The following is a 16,993-nucleotide window of genomic DNA, read 5'->3' as shown; positions in this document are numbered from 1 at the left end:
TTTAAATTTATTTATTTTTAATTGTGTGTGTGTGTGTGTCTATGTGAGTGTGAGTCATAGGAGTCCAGAAATGTCAGATCCCCAGTGCCTTAGTTACAGGCAGCTCAGCCACCCGACTTGGGTGCTGGGAACTGAACTCAGATTTGCTGGGAGAACAATAGTATGTTCTTTTATTTATGATCCACCAAATGCAGAGAGTTTGCTGTTGTTGTTATGTGATGTGAAGAAAGTAACAAAGGTTTAGAGGTGGGAATCTGCCCTGGAGATGTAAGAGAGCAATGGGCTTTATTATGAACTTCCCAGTAGTCAGCAAAACAAGACTGTGGTAGGAATTTCAATTTAATGGTCCCTGTTCTATTTCTTTTTACACAGTAGAGTTCTAGCTTATCTGTCACATGGGTTCCTTTGGAGGGACATAGATCAGTGCAGTTGACTGTGGTGGGTGGGCTTCAAGGCTCTTAGGTGCTCAATTAACCTGAGATCACTTAACTTTCATTTGGCTTCTGGATCTACTGATACAGTGATGGGCTTGTTACTTAGGACTTGTAAAATGCAATAGACAGGAGTTCTTTTGACTTCAAAGAAGCTTATTATTTGCTAGTCTGAGACTCGGAGTTATAGGATTGTAAAGGGCATTTTGTCCAAATTTCAACCTTGTCAAACCACCAGAGAAGCCAGGCAGTACCACCAACCCCACAGAAACTGTTAAGACAGCATATGTAGCTGTCACCCTGAATAAGGAAGGACCTCCAAGGCAAACCTTCTACCTGTCTGGCCACGGACCTGGGAACCACCTATACAGCCACCTATACAGAGTTCTCATCTCTGTCCCTGACAGTACAGCCACAGGAGCAAAGCTGTCTGGCCCTTTGGGCTGCATTTTTCTATCAAGATTTTTTTTTCCGACTTGAATTAAAAACCTGCAGTGAATGAAACCATAGGGAAATCGTGTGTAGTCTGTTATCCCATAGAGAAATAGATGTCCTAAGTAGATGGCCTCATCTTCAGACTTCCAGAAATTTTTCCCTGAGGGAAGCCTCTTTCCTCCCTTTAGTCCTGTCTGTCTCCAGGGTTTGTAGCTCATTCTTGAGACCCACCCTCCCTCCCACAGTCCACTCAGTGACCCCAGTGGGGTAATTGACAGCTCTCCTTCTCGGTCTTCAGCCCTCTGGGAACTGCAGGTATGAAGCTGCTGAATCTGAGATCATTGAAGATAAGCAGTAACAACCATCCTCCTATTTCACTAAAGTGCTCAGCTCAGAATCCTATACTGGCCCTAGATTTCTTTTGGACTGTTACTCTGCAGCCTTGGGATCACAATGTAGGAGGAGCCTGCTGTGCTAAGAGGACTGGGTGACATTCTTCTTGCCTCTGCAGGCATCAGACACGCTTCCACACCCAGCTCTTCCAAGGTGGAAATTTTCAGATATAAGTCCTTCCAAACAACTAGAAGAAATATTTATGTAAAATTCAGATACAACTTGCCAATTTTATGGCTTATTTCAAACTTTGGGGCTGGTATCCACATTTTATCTAAAATGCTGAGAGTTCACGTACGTGATAGTGCTTTGATAGCTGGACATGGTTGGCACACACCTATCATCCCAGCACTTGAGAGATGAAGAGATCAGTAGAGCATGCACATTCTCAGCTACATAGGGCAGGCTGTGCTGGAGAACCTGAAGAGGCCTTAAAAAAAAATAAAGGGGTGACAGATGCCTCAGGGCTGAAAGTCACTTGTTACTGTTGCAGAGGACCTCTGGTTCTTAGACTTGAACTCCAGTTCCAGGGGATGTGACATTGTGGACACACTCATACCCAAGACCAAATATTTGAAAGTGTTTTTAACACCCATTGATTTGCCTATTGAAAATAGTTGGTTCTAATCTGTGGAATTCACAAACCCATTTACCCAAGTGGGACCAGTAGCCTCCCCCAACCAGGATTCCACACGGACTATTTGCAGTTTGAAGCACAACTAGAAAGGAAAACATTGACTTGCATCATTTAATTGCTATTTATTTTCATAAACATGAGGTATTTCAAAGTGCTCTAAGGTGCAGCACTAAATATATACATTTTGAAGAAATTAAACACAGAACTTTGCCATTTTACCCAGTTCTATGCACCAAACATGAACAAATACAGTAACAAGGAAGAAACAGGCTAGGAAAAAAAGGAATATATATATATATAGTAAAATTTCTTTACAAAAGTTTCTTAGTTCAAAAAGTGATAAAGTAATATCTACTCAAAACTTCCACAACTCATTTTCATACGAAAATATAAGTATCAAATTTAGTTATGTATCAGCATCATACTAAAGTATACAGGCCGTGTAGGAATTAGTACAGTACATAACAGATTAACAATATATTTGTATACAAAACATGCTCCTCAAACATTGAGGTATTCTTACAGTACTTAGGTGTGAACTTCCAGTCTAATACTGGCCGCAAGAGCCACCTCTCATTACCCAGGACGTATACAAAAGGCGGGTATATCAATGGTATTTACACAAGTGTTCCCAGGGGCATCAAATGGCAACTCCCCTTTCTGTGGCATCTGCTGGAACTTAAGCACCATTGTAAAAAGGAGGAATGACTGTTTGGATACTTGGACCGGAACAAGGTGACTTCACAGCTTCCCGAAGCTCCTAAGTGTCCCGAACTTCCACGGCTGTCACCAGGTGATATGGAGGAGGAAAACAAGCCACCCAGCATCCCAGAACTCAGTTTTTTTTTCCCCAAGGTCATGGCAGAACCCCTCGTCCTGCCCCCTACCCAGATCCAAACTCGACAGGGGGACCGATTTGAAAGTAAACCAACATTCTTAATGTCAACACAATGTTTGTTTAAAAAAAAACAAAACAAACAAACAAAAAAAAACAAAATGTGCAAAGTGGCAGTGACTGTCCGGTGTGAGAAACATTTAGCAAGTCCGAGCGTGTTCAATCTTCTTTAGCAACTGCTGCTGCCTCGCCTGCAGTTTCTCCTTTTCCAGCAGGAGCTGGTGCTCGTTGGCCTGGAGGGCGTGGACGTACTCAGTGGCCTTTTTCAAGATGACCACCTTGGCAGCCTTCTCGTTCTTCACCAGCTCAGGCACATGGTCCCTGAGCGTCAGGAAGCTGGAGCGCAGATCATTGCGGCGCTGGCGTTCCAGGATGTTGTGGTTGCGGCGACGCTCGCTATCCTCCGAGTCTGAGTTTCGGGGGCTCAAGCTCTTGGCTTTTGCTGGAACGACACTTTTGAGGGGGCGTGGAGAAGCCTCGCTCTTGATCTTTTTCTGTGGGGGCGCGTCCTCACTCTCCACATAGGGTGAGGGTGCAGCATAGTTGTGTTGTTGATGAATGGGAACACAGCGCTTGAGGATCAGCTCGCCGGGCTGTGCTCGCCCCAGGCCCAGAGCGGAGGTCTTGGGACGCACAGTGATGGTGAAAGTGGTGACCGCCTTGTTGTTAGAGGAAGAACGTCTCTTCTCTACGGTGACCACATCGATTTCCTCCTCTTCATCTTCCTCCTCGTCATCTTCATCATCTTTGAGGCAAAAAATATTTTCAGGTTAATTACTCGATTAATGTACACTCTTCTGTTTAAAAAAAACGTCAGCTAGGTTTGCTGAAATAGACTGATCACAACACGGACAAGACGTGTGTGTGTGTGTGTGTGTGTGTGTGTGTGTGTGTGTGTGTGTGAGCGCGCGAGCACACACCCCCACACCCACCCCATATTTTTCCTTCCCCAGGCGGTATGGGGCCAGCAGAGCACTTGCCTAACATGGAAGGACCCAGGGTTCAACCCCTGGTGTCAAACTTTTGAGTATGTGGCAGAAACTCGAGGAAGCCAAGCTGGAGTCATAATGAACCGTTGTCGGTATGATTCTGGAAAAAGGTTAGTTACTTTACTCCTCTAGTCCTCAGCTTCCTCAGCTATTCAGTGGGGTAATAACCACAGTGTTTGAGTTTGGCAGACAATATGTAGACTTGGCGACAGATGTTCCGTAATAGGAGCTTTTAGCATAATCACCAGCCAGTCTGCCCATGGATTTACTTATACACACTTCCACAGCCGCCCTTCAGACTGGAGGCTCCTCCTTTGGTAAAACACATGGGCTGGGTTTTGATTCTGCCACCCTTAAAACTCTAGGAACACTCTCATTCACCACGACAACAACCTTTTCTTGTGCGAACATGCGTTGTACAGAGTAAGCAGTTTTTCATCTCGGCAGAGATCAGATCTCAATGATAAAGCTCTAAATCCACAGTAGCTATGCATCCCAAGGTAGCAGTGCCCCAGCAGCAGCAACAACAACAACAACAAAAACATGTAGCGTTTTACGAGTATTCTGACTTCCTCCTTTACTGCCAAGCTAGGAGAGAAAATTATGGTTTAAAAATAAATAAAAGCAAGCATGAAAACCAAAACCCATCTTCTGCTTAATCTAGTGAGGACTGGAAATCGGAACAATCGTGAGGCTTCTTCTAAAGCTGCAATGTTAGGCTGCTCTAGTCTGTAGGTCCCTTTAAGGCAGTGTTTTGGTTTTCAGCCAAGAAGACAGCTGTTGGAAGGAACTGCTTCCTAACAGAAAGCTGTCAAGGCACAGACATTAAAGGGACAGAGCCCTTTCAAAGTGCAGGCTTATCACCAAGTTTCCTCCCAGGAGCCTTCGAACGATTCCCTCCTCAGTCCAAGAGGAAATTTAGACTTTTTATTCTTTGGCATTGTGAAAACACTGGTTTCCAAGGTCTAATGGGAGGGTTAGATCTACAGCTGGAAGGGCAGGGGCAGACAGGATTTGGATAGTGTGGTAGGTAGCCCCAAGAAAAAAGCTTTTTCTTTTTTAACCTTAACTTCCTTTCCGAAGACAGCCCAGATAAATGCTTCTAGAACCAGTGAATCCTTCCAGGGTGTGTGCATTCCTCAAGAAGGGGTAGTGGTGGGGACCCGCCCTCAACCTTCAAGGTTTTTGGAACACCACTCAGCTCAATTAGGTCAGAAATTCCAGCAAGGAAACACAACGGGTGCAGCACTCAATCAAAACCGGAAAGAGACTCCCTGAAAATGTACACAACCACTAATGCACTTGCTGCCAGCTGCTGAACTGGAGGGAGGGGGTGCCCCCATCACCCCCAGTCTTTTTTGATCCCCTGCCTGACTTGCGTCAGACACAACGCCGCCTGCTGGCCACGCACCAAACGCAAACAGCCCACCACCCACGGAGGGCTCAGTCTTTGGTGGGTGGGGAGGAATTGCCAGGCATTTTCCTAACTTTTGGAAGTGGAATTGTGCACTGCCCTGGTCTTTCAGGGAGTCTTTCCCCTTCCTTGACCTGGTTTACAAGGACCTCTCCAACAAACTAACATTTCTGTCCAGGTACCTTACACCCTACAGCTTTACTGACCTAGCCACCAACTTTTCCCACAGTGAGGGCAAGCCTACGGCAAGGATTCCCGAAAAAGAGGACAGAGCAAAATTTAAGGGAAGGTGTAGCTGGGGTTTCCAGCCTCTTCTATCCCGGCAGAGAGGTGAACAGAAGAGAATCACCCTCACACATCTACGATAACAAAGGGACCACAGCACCCCCACCTTTCCAACACCCAAGGAGGTAGCAAGGACCCCGCTCTAAGCTTTACCTGAATCGCTCAAGGTGTCCTCTCCGGAGGTGCTGAGGGCCTTGTGCTCCCCACTGTTGACAGGACGGCCTCCTGCACGAGCAGGAGCAGCCACCGGGGCAGCAGCCGGAACAGACACACTAGTGACCACAGCGCTGGTCGCCGGGACACTGGTCGGGGCAGCGGGTACCGACGCCGACTCTCGCTTGTTCACCGGGAAGGGGAAGACCACGGCGGGGTCCACACATTCGGCAGCCGGGTGGGAGAGATCGGTAGGCAGGGTGGCCCCGGTGCGGCCAGCACTCGCCGACCCACCAAGGGCACGGCCCCCGGGGCTGCTGGCACCCACTCCGGGAGCCGGGCAGGATGAGCTGGCGCCCGGGGGTCCGTGGCCGTGCTGAAGCTTTTCGTTCACTGCGCGCTCCAGCTTCTCGCGGGCAGAGAAGCCGCTCCACATGCAGTCCTGAAGGATGACCGGATTAGGAGTGAGGCCACCCAGTCCCCCAAGACCGAATGCATCCTCCTCGGCCGGGTTGCCCCACAGGTCGGCCTCCGGCAGCAGCATCTCCGTAGCCCAATTTGAGGGCTCCGGGCTGTGCTCTGGGAAGGCGCGGCTGGGCGACAACGGGGGCGTGGGCAGCAGCTCAAACTTCTTCCAGATGTCCTCCCCTGGTGGGGTCGAGTCGGGACCGCCGAAGTAGAAGTCATCTTCGTCCGGGTAGAAGCAGGGCTGCAGCGAGTCAAACTCGAGGTCTGGGTTCTTGCAGATCATCCCTGGCATGGTGGACGCGGTGCAGCTGGGCATGGGTTCGCCTCTTTTAATATCTCCGCTCTTTTTAATATGGGGGAGTGCTTCCTTCCCGTGGGGAGCAGAGTCGCGCCAATCTCCAACTCTACAACCAACAGACAAACCAAGAGAGAATGAGCCAAAGGGGTGGGTTGGTGGGGACAGGCAGTGGGAGCCCCGAATCTCTTCTGCAAGCTCCCCGCAGCTCTGGAAGGTGGAGAAAGTTGAGCCTCTCCCCCACTCCCTCCTTTTGTGTACAAGCTGTCTAAGACTGGGTTGGGAGGGGGCTTGCAGATGCAGGGGGTGGTGTGGCTCTCTGCAACTTTGGAAACTGCCGTTTCATTCACACAAGGCACTGCCTGGGGGAGGGGGTTTGTTCACGCTGTAGATCTCAGCTCTTACTAGCGCGACAACCCCACTTGCACTAGTTGCTCAAAGGAAGTCTTTGCTCTCTAGTCCAGCTCCCGGGCATTGGATTGAAGTACCTTTCATTCCCCTTTTGCAGAAATGCGATCACGGGAGCGCAAACGCTAACGGGGTTCAGAAAACTTTATTAATTATTAAGAGCCTTTCTCCAGTCAGACCAACAACAGGCACTTATATACAAGCCCTCTCCACTCAGAGCCTCAACCTTGAAAGATACCCTTGGGAATCTCATCGTCTGCCTATACCTACCTATACCCTTTTCAATTCCCGTCCTTCAGAGACATCAACCTCTTCCACGGGGGGAAAAAAAAGGCTGAACCCCATTCCTAGGAATGGTGCAGGGGCGCTGGCGCGATGAGGGTCGCCGTAGAGAATCGCGTCTCCTAAGCTGGAGCGCGGTGACCTACATTACCACCCTAGCTTCGCGTAACCCCTTTTCCTTCCTTCCCCGCGGCACCTTTTGGAGAACCCCAGCTTGGGGTGGGGACGCACGGGTTCCCAGTCAGCTCACACTCAGACAAATCTTGTGGAGCCGGGCGAATTTCTTTTCGCTAAAGCTATTTCTCTGCCTGGGCCAGGGCTGTAAAAAGGATTAGGGCGGGTCTCTTCCAGCCAGGGTGCCTTCGGGTGCTGAATAGGCTTTTCAGGAAAAAAAAAAAAAAAAAAAAAACCCAGATGGTTTTGTTTCGGAAGCAGACTCGGTGTGTTGCCCCCCCTCCCCCCCCCGAAAAAGCCCGGCATATTTGGGCGCAGGGTGCGGAGCCGCGTCCAGGGGCTTGCCTAGCCGCAGCGCTCCGCCGTTCCCCGGCGCTCGGAGCTTTGCTAGTACCGCTTCTTACCTCCCGCAGACTGCCGGGGATCCGGAGGCGACTCGGTGCTGGGGTCTCCGGGTGGGCTGAGTGGGCGGCGGCGGGAGGGGGGTTGTCCTCGGGCGGCTGCAGTGTGTGCGCGCTTACGCCTGGCTAGCGCTCCTTCGGCTCCAACCCAGTTCCCAGGAGCCCCCCGCATCCACCCAGCGCGTCCAGACAGATGACTGTCACTGGCTGCGCTTTGAAGCTCGGGGGATATTATTAACTGAAAAAATCTGACACACCCGGGGGGCGGGGAGAGAAGGGGGCTGTGGCGCAGACGAGGGGGAGGGAGAAAGGCAGAGGCAAGCGGCTTTTCCCCGCCCTCTTGATTTCCATAAAAATCAGGGGAGGCGCCAAAGCCTTTCGCGCCAAAAGCCATTTGCTTTTCTTTTTTTTCCTCTCCCTCTCTCTCTCCCTCTCTCCCCCTTCTTCCCCTCCATCTCTCTTTTTTCCCCCTCCCCATCCCCTTCTTCCCCTTCCCCCTCTCGTTTTTCCGACTGCAAGCTGCAAAGCTGGGAAACCCGAGGCGTGCTCCTCCCTCCCTTTTGGACCCCCCGGGCTTGCACCCGCTGCACTCAATGTTTTTTTTTTTTTTAAAGGTCTCTGGGTGTGTGCTGGGAGTGGGAAGAGAGGTTTCTAGCCCGGTCCCTGCGTGGACTGTGTGTGTGTGTATGTGTGTGTGAGTGTGTGTGAGACTGTGTGTGTGTTCAAGATGAGCTCCAGAGCAAAGTGGAACATGGCCTGGGAGAGGGGCCGTTCGTGTGTGATCTCGAAAGAAGGCGATCTGAGTGCAAAATGGGAGGCCGAGGACGCGCCCACGTAGGAACGAGACCGCAGGAGGTTTCTAGTTTCAAATTGAAAGGAAGGGGCGCCCCCCTTGTTTGAAAATAAATAAGTGCGGGCTACGAGGGTGGCGCCTTACTGCTTTCTTCGGCCGAAGGCGACACCTCGCGGAGATCAAGCAGAAAGCGGAGCCGCACCGCCCAACCTTGGAGCCCGAGTGGGGCCACCCCCCACCCCCCTGCGAGACAGCGAATCCTCTCTACTGCGAAAAGGATTGTGAAACGCGTGGAGGCGCGTCCCCTAAAGTCGCGCCCATCGTTTCCAACAAAAGCCTTTCCGAAGCCAGGGTTGAATTCCAAACAGCTGCATTCGTTGCCCAAACCACCGCTCAGGATACCTTGAATTTATATTAAAAGTGGCATCAAGAAAGCCACCGTCAACTTGGCCTCTTTGTGTCCCATTTGCCTCTTGAGGTGGTATGAACAGAGAGAGCGCGACATCTTATTTGGACTAGAGCAGAGTGCATGTATTCTTTGCGCCCAATCGTGGGCACGTTTCCCTCCCTCCGTGTCCCACGGCGTCTCACTTCTGTCTAGGCAAACCGTCTAAAAGGTCTGTTTCCTAAATGAGGCTAAAAATAACTGCTCCTGTCCCACAAAACTTTCCAGGAGTGACCTGGGTCCCTGGGTGAAGCCACTTTCAACACATATTCTCAGTAGGGTAGGATTTACCCTTAAACCCTTAAGCTTGTTTGTGAGGAAGCTTCTCCATTTCCCTCTAAATTGAAAATGACACCCCTCCTTCACCTCCACTGCCGAAGAAGACAATGCCTAGAGCATCAAGGTTAAAATGTTGTGTATTAGCATGTGTGAAAGTCTTCCCATCTGTCACTGAATGCCTACCTAATTCTGGGGACTAAGGCAGATTCTAGGAAGTTCCCCGTGGATGCGGGTGAGCCGACCTTCCAAGATCCTTTATTATTGGGCTCACATATGTAAAACCCATTACCTCTTTAAAAGCCTTTAACACTCTCATTTTCACACCCCGGCCTCTTCCAAACCAAGCCCTCCCGCTGAATCCTCTCCCTCAAGATGCTGGCTCTCTGAAAACTTGGCCTCCTATTGTAATTATACACACACAGCTGGGGCTGTATGGTAGGATGTGGACGGAGGTAGGTAACATTGAAAGGGATCCTTTTAGACAACCAGATCTGGCAGGTTAGTTTTGTTTATTAGTGACTCGGTGGGAGAGAGATAGGTGTGGCTCCCAGAAGCTTCTCTTTTTGTTGTTGTTTTTGGGAGGGGGGGAAGGGGTGCTTCTGTTTGTTTTTGAGCCAAGGTCTCCTATAGCCCAAGATTACCTTGAACTCCGTTTATATCGAGGATGACCTTGAGTTGATTCTCTTGCCATTACCCAAAACTCTGGGACTACAGGTCTACGCCATCACATCTAGCTTCCAGACTCTTCCTCAGAACCTCAGCAGCACACACCCACATCAAGGACACTTTGACCTGCCTACTAAAAGTCCCTCAAACAGCAGAGGATTGGGAAAATGGGCCAAGATGGCCTAGTTAGTTATGGATAAAGTCCTCTCTCTCCACACCTGCACTCTTCACTCTGCTAAAAGATAAGATGTTTCAGAAAAAGAGGGGACAGGGAGCCTGTGACCTGGTTACTTACTCACTCTCCATGCCTCTGATCGAATCATTTATCTTCCCTGCACCTTAATCTCTAATCTCCTGCTCTTAATGCAAACCAGCAATTACTGAAATTACCAGCAAGTCTGAATCTGAAGGTTAGTAGAATGATAAAAGTCAGTAAGTATTTATTGGTACCTTCATTGGCAGGTAGAAAGATAAAAGACTGTGCATAGAGAAAAATTACCTAATATCCATTCTTGGTGGATTTGCTGAGAACCCCAACCATTTTTCTTACAAATAAATGTTGACGCACTCACTCCAAGATTCCAAGGGACACACACACACACACACACACACACACACACACACACACACACACACAAAAGGAATCTTTGGTGGGCTTCGAAGCCAAGACTTTGTTCACATTTTAAGACCTAACATGGATCAGGGCTTCATGGGCCTCACCAACAACAGGAAGAACAGAGGCACACCTAACAGGGATGGCTCCTTTGAGAATTAGAGAGTGGGTGTGGTTCATAAATAAGATGATGGAGGGAGGGTGCCTTAATCTTCCTTCCTTCCTTCTTTCCTTCCTTCTTTCCTTCCTTCTTTCCTTCCTTCTTTCCTTCCTTCCTTCCTTCCTTCCTTCCTTCCTTCCTTCCTTCCTTCCTTCTTTACCAAATGAAATAAATAAAAATATGTTACAGGTACACAAACCCAGGAGGATTTAATCCATGACTGGTTAGTAGACCAACAACTTCATCCAGCTTTAAGGTTTCTCCTAGGACCATCTTACGGAGTCCAAACTTCCCCTGCCCAAATAAAGGCACAGTCCCTTGTGGTATTGTACTTCAGCACTCAGGCTGAGGCAGGGAGTTTTAAGTCAGCCTAGACTATACCACAAGACCCCGGCTCAACAAAACAAAGGCTCTGTACATTTTGCTTAGTAAATAATTTAAGAATCCCTGGGATCAAGCTGGTAAGATGGCTCAGGTGGTAAGGACACTTGCCACTCTGTCTAACTGCCTGAGTTCGATCTCCAGGACCCATGAACATGGTAGAAGGGGAGAAAAGACTCCCGAAAGTGGTCCTCTATCCTCCACATGCATTCTGTGGCACACAGGTCAACACATAGACATTTAAAAAAAATCCTGCAGATCAATTGACTGTTTATCTTTTAAAACGTTGGGTGTGTAGGGGGGAAGGAGGACAGGGAGGAAGCATTTTATGAAAGAAAAAGAGGAGAAAAGAAAATTGACATTTTTGTACTGCACAGTAAATAAATAAATAAATAAATAAACATGAAAATAGGCCAGATTTGGTTGCAAAAAGTAGAACTATCAAAAAGACAGAATAATATAGCAGAAAATACACTTAATAATATGTCAATAGATGGGAGTCTCACAAAAGATGAGGCTTGAAGGATGGTCAAGTGACTGAGGCTCATGCAGTGTCCCGAGCTGCCTAACGTTCTGGGAGCTGAGGGAAGGAAACACTAGCTAGTAAAGCTGTCTTCTCAGACCGATAAAGTCTCAGGTATTATTAACCCTGTCTGGAAGTGGCCCACAGAGTCGGTGAGGGAGAGTCTACCTTGGCTGGGTGTCACAGAGTAAATCTCGACTAGGAGATAAGAAACCTGGAGGGAACAACTGAATTAGTTCCCTTTGGAGGATGTCTTTATGGAGATAAAGGGTACACAGAATGAGCTAAGCCCACACTTACAATTTCCTGCTCCATTGCCCCTTGAGTTCATCAGCACTCAAAAAATGTCATATTTGCGATGGCCCTTCCTGAGTAAAAAGTATATTCCCTGTGCAGGAAGAGATCCTAGAAATTGAATGGAGGTAAGGAGTAGCCAGAGAGAAACCTGGTTCCAGATATGAATGGGTAATTGCCAAACAGGAAATGCAAATTGAGCACAAGTGAGAAGAAGGGCAACTTCACCAGAGTCAAGACAATGCAAATTCAATTTCAGGGAGATTAACAATTCAGTCTAGCAGACTGGCTCAAAACGGTGGTGAAGCTGGGGAGTGAGAGCTAGGGACACTTTCATAGACCACTGGTGCTTCTGTCCTAAAAGCTGAAAGAATTCCACTCTAGAGTCCACTCAAAAAGAGATAATAAAGCAAGAGGTGTCTTTAGTGGGTAGGGGAACCTGCAGAAGCCTGGCAAATTGAGTTTCATCCCTGCATTCTACAAGGTAGAAGGAGAGAATCAGCTGCTTAAAGTTGACCTATGATCTCGCCCAATCCTTAACAAAATAAATAAATATGCAATGTAAGATAGCTTTAAAAAAAAAGCCTGAGAATAATGGAGCATATCTGTAAACATCAACACTTGGGAGGGAGAATTGGGAAGATTAACAAATCTGAGGCAACTCTGGTGGTGCCTTTAGCAAGATTCTGCCACAAACACGATTGCTGCCACAAACAGCACAACACAATAACAACAAACCAAACTGAGACTCCATTAGTGGCATTCTCACCTTTAATCCCAGCACTCAACATTGGGGAGGCAGAGGAAGGTGATAGATTTCTGTAAATTGAGACTAGAGTGGTTTACAGACTAAGCCATACCATGGATGAAAGGAGTGAGAGAAGGTGGCAGGGACGGAGGGAGTGTGGGGATGGGGAGGGAAACAGAGAGACATTAAGACAAATCACCAATCATACTGCTTCAAGGTTGTCAATAGCAAAAACACTAAGACTTCTTAGTGCTTATCAACAAGCTGGGTATGTTGCCTGTGATCTCAGTGCTAGAGTGGCTGGGTCTAAAGAAATGAAAATATGGTGTCAGCCTGAGCTAACTAATAGGGCCAGCCTAGGTTATATATAGGAGTTTAAAAGTAGCCTTAGGTGGTGTAGCAAAATCCTATCTCAAACTAACCCCCACATACAACCCCCACAACCAACACACACACACTAAGGCCAGCAGAGTGGCTTATTGGGTAAAGGCACTTGCTACCAAGGACAGTAACCTGAATTGGATTCCCTGGGACCTACACGGTGGAAGGGAAGAACCCACTACTACAAGATTGTCTCTTGACTTTCACAGGCATGCTGTAGCATGAGTGACACCCCCACCCCCTCCAATAATAATACTTTCTCAGAATCAACAACATATGGTGCTCTTTTAACAGCGCTGGGCAGAGATAGCAAGCTCTACTCTCTAGTAAGCCTTACAATCTTGAGGATAAACACCAGATACTCTACACTGCACTGTGCTGCCAGGCTATGGTGCTTGTTAGATTTTGAGTTATGCGTATTTGTTTTTTAAGTGTGTATATATCAATATATCATACACATATTATATTTTTGATGCCAGGAATTGGACCCAAGGGTCTTCTTCAGGCTAAATGAATACATGCCTCTATTACTAAGTTGCTCCTAACCAAGGTTAAGGGCTTTAAATACACTTTAAAAACAAAACACAAACAAACAAACAAACAAAAACTGGTAGTGGTTTTGTTGGGGGTACACATGCCACCTAAATCAAAAAGCATGTGTAGGGGCTGGAGAGATGGCTCAGCTGTTAAGACCATTTGGCTGCTTTCCCAGAGGAACTGGGATTGATTCCTGGTACCCACATGGTATCTTATAACTGCCTGTAACTCCATTTCCAGGGGTTCCCATATAAATAATAATAATTATTACTGTTATTTAAAAAGAAGCATTATAATATACCAAATAATTTAATATACAGTCACTAAAAAGAAAATATGTTACACATACCGTAGGCAATGACTTTCAAACTGTCTGTAAGTACATGACCACCTGAGTTTGATCTCAGGATCCACGTGGTGGAAAAATAGCAACAATTCCTGCAAGTCATCCTCTGACCTCCAAGGGCATACCATGGCGCACACTGACCCCTGTAACATACCCAAACTAAATAAATATAAACAAAATTAAAAGGAAAAGGATCAAAGGATGGATCAGTGTGTCTGGCATTTGAAATATGTGTATTTACATCTATCTATAATACCTGTGATGGTGAGATTAATTATCAAGTAGACATAACCTAGAATCATCTGGGCAGGGAGTCTTGATGAGAGATTGTCTAGGTCAGGTTAGCCTGTGGGTATGTCTGTGAGTGATTGCCTCAGTTGATGTGGGAAGACCTTGCCCACTGTGGGTGGTACCGTTCTCTGGGATTGGGTCCTGAACTGTATGCAAGTATGTGGCAAATACACAGGCCTCATTCTCTCTCTGCTCTTGACTGTGGAGTACCAGCCGTTGGAACTTTTTGCTGCCTTGTACTTTGTTTTGTCATTGGAGGCTGGGGCAAACTTCAAAGCCAGCATTGAGAGAGTTTAGCGAGGGGTGAGTGTGTGGCTGAGGGGTTGTATTGGCAACGCCATTTTTTTTTTAAAAATCCTAGGATGTTTATTACAAAGGTAATGAACTTTTTTGCTGTACTGAACTGTAACATGGAATTGTGAGCTAAAATAAACCTGTTCTCCCCAAAAGTTGCTTGTTTTGTTTTGACTAGAATAAAATCAGTGCATTTGGGATGGCGGGGGGGGGGGGGGGGCTTTTCTCTTGATGTCATCTTTTCACATTGGTGGGGTTCGTAGTAAATTTATATTTTAAAATTATTTTAAAAATATTTAGTTATGTGTATGTCTTTGTGGGTTCATGCTACATGTGTGCAAAGGCTCATGAAAGCCAGAAAAGGGCTGGATCTGAAGTTACAGGTAGTTGTGAGTCACCTGATGAGAGGCTGTGGGGAACTGAACCTGGGTCTTCTTCAAGAACCAAATGCACTCTTAAGCCTTGAGCCATCTCTTTCCAGCCCCTGTAAATTTATTATTATTATTTTTTAAATGTGCTTACATAGTTAATCATTTAGGGGACGTAAAGGCTCCTTTTGCAAAACCCAAACTCACCCTTAAATCTGTATTTTCTTACCCAGATTTGCTGTTATTCTTTCTGACCACTTGCCACTGAACTCAACGTTAAGGGGTTCAGAGGGGCAAATCAAGTGGTGGTTGACTTTGGATCACAAGCTGACCACCACAGCTGAATGAAGTATATAATATTAGAGGCACCCAAAGTAGGTGCATGTGTTTTGTCATTGGAGGCCGGAGGAAACTTTTTTTTTTACTGTTCCTAATGTTTATTTTATTTATATGAGTACACTGTAACTGCTACAGTAGCAGTGGTCTTCAGATACATACCAGAAGAGACCACTGAATCCCATTACAGATGGTTATGAGCCATCATGTGGTTGCTGGGATTTGAACTCAGGACCTCTGGAAGAGCAGTCAGTGCTCTTAACCACTGAGCCACCTCTCCAGCCCCTGGAGGAAACTTCAAAGCCAGCATTGAGAGAGTTTAGCGAGGGGTGAGTGTGTGGCTGAGGGGTTGTATTGGCAACACCATATATATATATTTTTTAAAAATCCTAGGATGTTTATTACAAAGGTAAACCCTGAAATCCTTGAGATGGGCTTATCCGTAGGATTTTTGGTATCAAGCATGGGCACCAGGACCTCCAAACTTTTTGGATTCGCAGCGACGAAGGGTCCAATCATACTGGATGAGGGTATCTTTGATCTCCTTAACGGCTTCATCCACGTATTTTTGGTAATAAGCCACAAGGGCTTTTGAGATGGACTGTCGGAAGGCATAAATTTGGGCCACATGACCACCACCCTTCACACTGACCCAGATATCCACATCAGCAAACCTTTCCTTGCCCAGAAGCAAAGTAGGCTCCAGTGACTTGTACTGCAGCATGCGTGGCTTGATCCTCTCCAGGGGACGTCCATTCAACTGGTTGAGCCCATTTCCTCATTTGCAGTGGGTCACAGCTATGGCTGTCTTTTTGCGTCTGAAGACCTGCAGGACTGCAGCGGACCCTTGGACATCAGAGCTACAAGTATGAAAGTGAGCACCTCACTGTGCCATGCCGAGCCGCCACCGGAAAAGGGTGATGACGCAATTTTAAATGCTGGTTCTAACCATAGTTGTAAGGCAGCCATTAACAAGCAAGATTTGACTACTTGTCCTCAATAGGCCAATGATGCAGCCTAGTAATGGTGGGAAACAGAGCGAGAAGGTGCATTCAATGTGATCGCATCAGAGAGAGGAATAAATAAAGAGGTTCAGTGCCCCCCCCAGCCAGGCCTCCCCCCGCCCCCCAGTTCATTTTTGTTGTCCGGAGAGGTATAGAACTAAATGGAAGGAAACAGGTATTTGTGACACAAGAGTCCTAGACTTTCCACTCACCTTTGATGTAGCATTGTCTCAGCTCCAGTTTCTCTTGCAAGGTGCTCTAATAATCATTTGCAAGAACTCTGTGAGATCTGTGTAATCACTTCCCTGAAGACAAGCTCCCTCCCTTCCTGGAACCAGGGCCCAGGGCTTTTTCTTCCCCTAAGATGACACTCCTGGGAGGGGGGGGGGATTCCAACTTCTTGGGGAGTCACACAAGGGTCCCTTCAGAATTGGGTTGAAGACAGGACACCTTAAGATGTGGCATTTTGCTTACTGATTAAGGTCTTTGTAATTTTTTCCCTGCTCCTCCATCTCTTAGCACCAAAGCATTGACAAGTTTTCTCTGAATCCCCTTTACCTACCTTAGGCAAGATCCTTCTGAATGAATTCAATTGTCCTTAACCCCTGTCCTGGAACAACTTCCTGAGGAAGACTGGGTTAAATAACCCAGAACACCACATCCACCCCAACGTAGGCTCTCACCTCTTCCTCAGACCCATTCATCCTCCTGTCCCCACACCAATCATTTATTTTCTACCAAGCTGCATACTTCATCTCTCCCCCAGGAAGAGTCTGTAGGCTTCAGAATTTCATTGGGTTGATGGATGTTCATGTTTTGATCTTGTGCTTCTCCAAAGCACATAGTAATTGGCAAGCCTATCTCCTTGAATTGA

General features: G+C 47.2%; 1 protein-coding gene and 1 pseudogene across 2 annotated transcripts; both read right to left on the bottom strand.

Moving 5' to 3' along the window:
• Positions 1–2,006: 2,006 nt before the first annotated feature.
• Mycn (MYCN proto-oncogene, bHLH transcription factor) lies at positions 2,007–7,885 on the bottom strand. 2 transcript variants are annotated; one of them, XM_034513770.2, is made up of 3 exons: positions 7,664–7,807; positions 5,633–6,504; positions 2,007–3,536 (listed from the first exon to the last, which is right to left on the bottom strand). In XM_034513770.2, the coding sequence occupies exons 2-3, from the start codon at positions 6,414–6,416 to the stop codon at positions 2,932–2,934; spliced, it is 1,389 nt and encodes a 462-aa protein (XP_034369661.1). In that variant the 5' UTR covers positions 6,417–6,504; positions 7,664–7,807; the 3' UTR covers positions 2,007–2,931. The 2 variants fall into 2 exon arrangements, with proteins under 2 accessions (XP_034369661.1, XP_034369662.1); XM_034513771.2 differs by lacking the exon at positions 5,633–6,504 and having other exon boundaries at positions 7,664–7,885.
• Positions 7,886–15,551: 7,666 nt separating this feature from the next.
• On the bottom strand, positions 15,552–16,084 carry LOC117716749 (small ribosomal subunit protein uS9 pseudogene; annotated as a pseudogene).
• Between the last annotated feature and the right edge of the window lie 909 nt (positions 16,085–16,993).

The sequence above is a fragment of the Arvicanthis niloticus genome, chromosome 11 (genome assembly GCF_011762505.2).
Source record: "Arvicanthis niloticus isolate mArvNil1 chromosome 11, mArvNil1.pat.X, whole genome shotgun sequence".
Taxonomy (NCBI): domain Eukaryota; kingdom Metazoa; phylum Chordata; class Mammalia; order Rodentia; family Muridae; genus Arvicanthis; species Arvicanthis niloticus.
This window is presented reverse-complemented; position numbering and strand designations above follow the sequence as displayed.

Excerpts from the sequence above, each read along its gene's own strand:
- Mycn (XM_034513770.2), bottom strand. The coding sequence starts at position 6,416 with ATGCCCAGCTGCACCGCGTCCACCATGCCAGGGATGATCTGCAAGAAC. Across the intron at positions 3,537-5,632 it reads GGACACCTTGAGCGATTCAG|ATGATGAAGATGACGAGGAG; the intron begins GTAAAGCTTAGA and ends TTTGCCTCAAAG.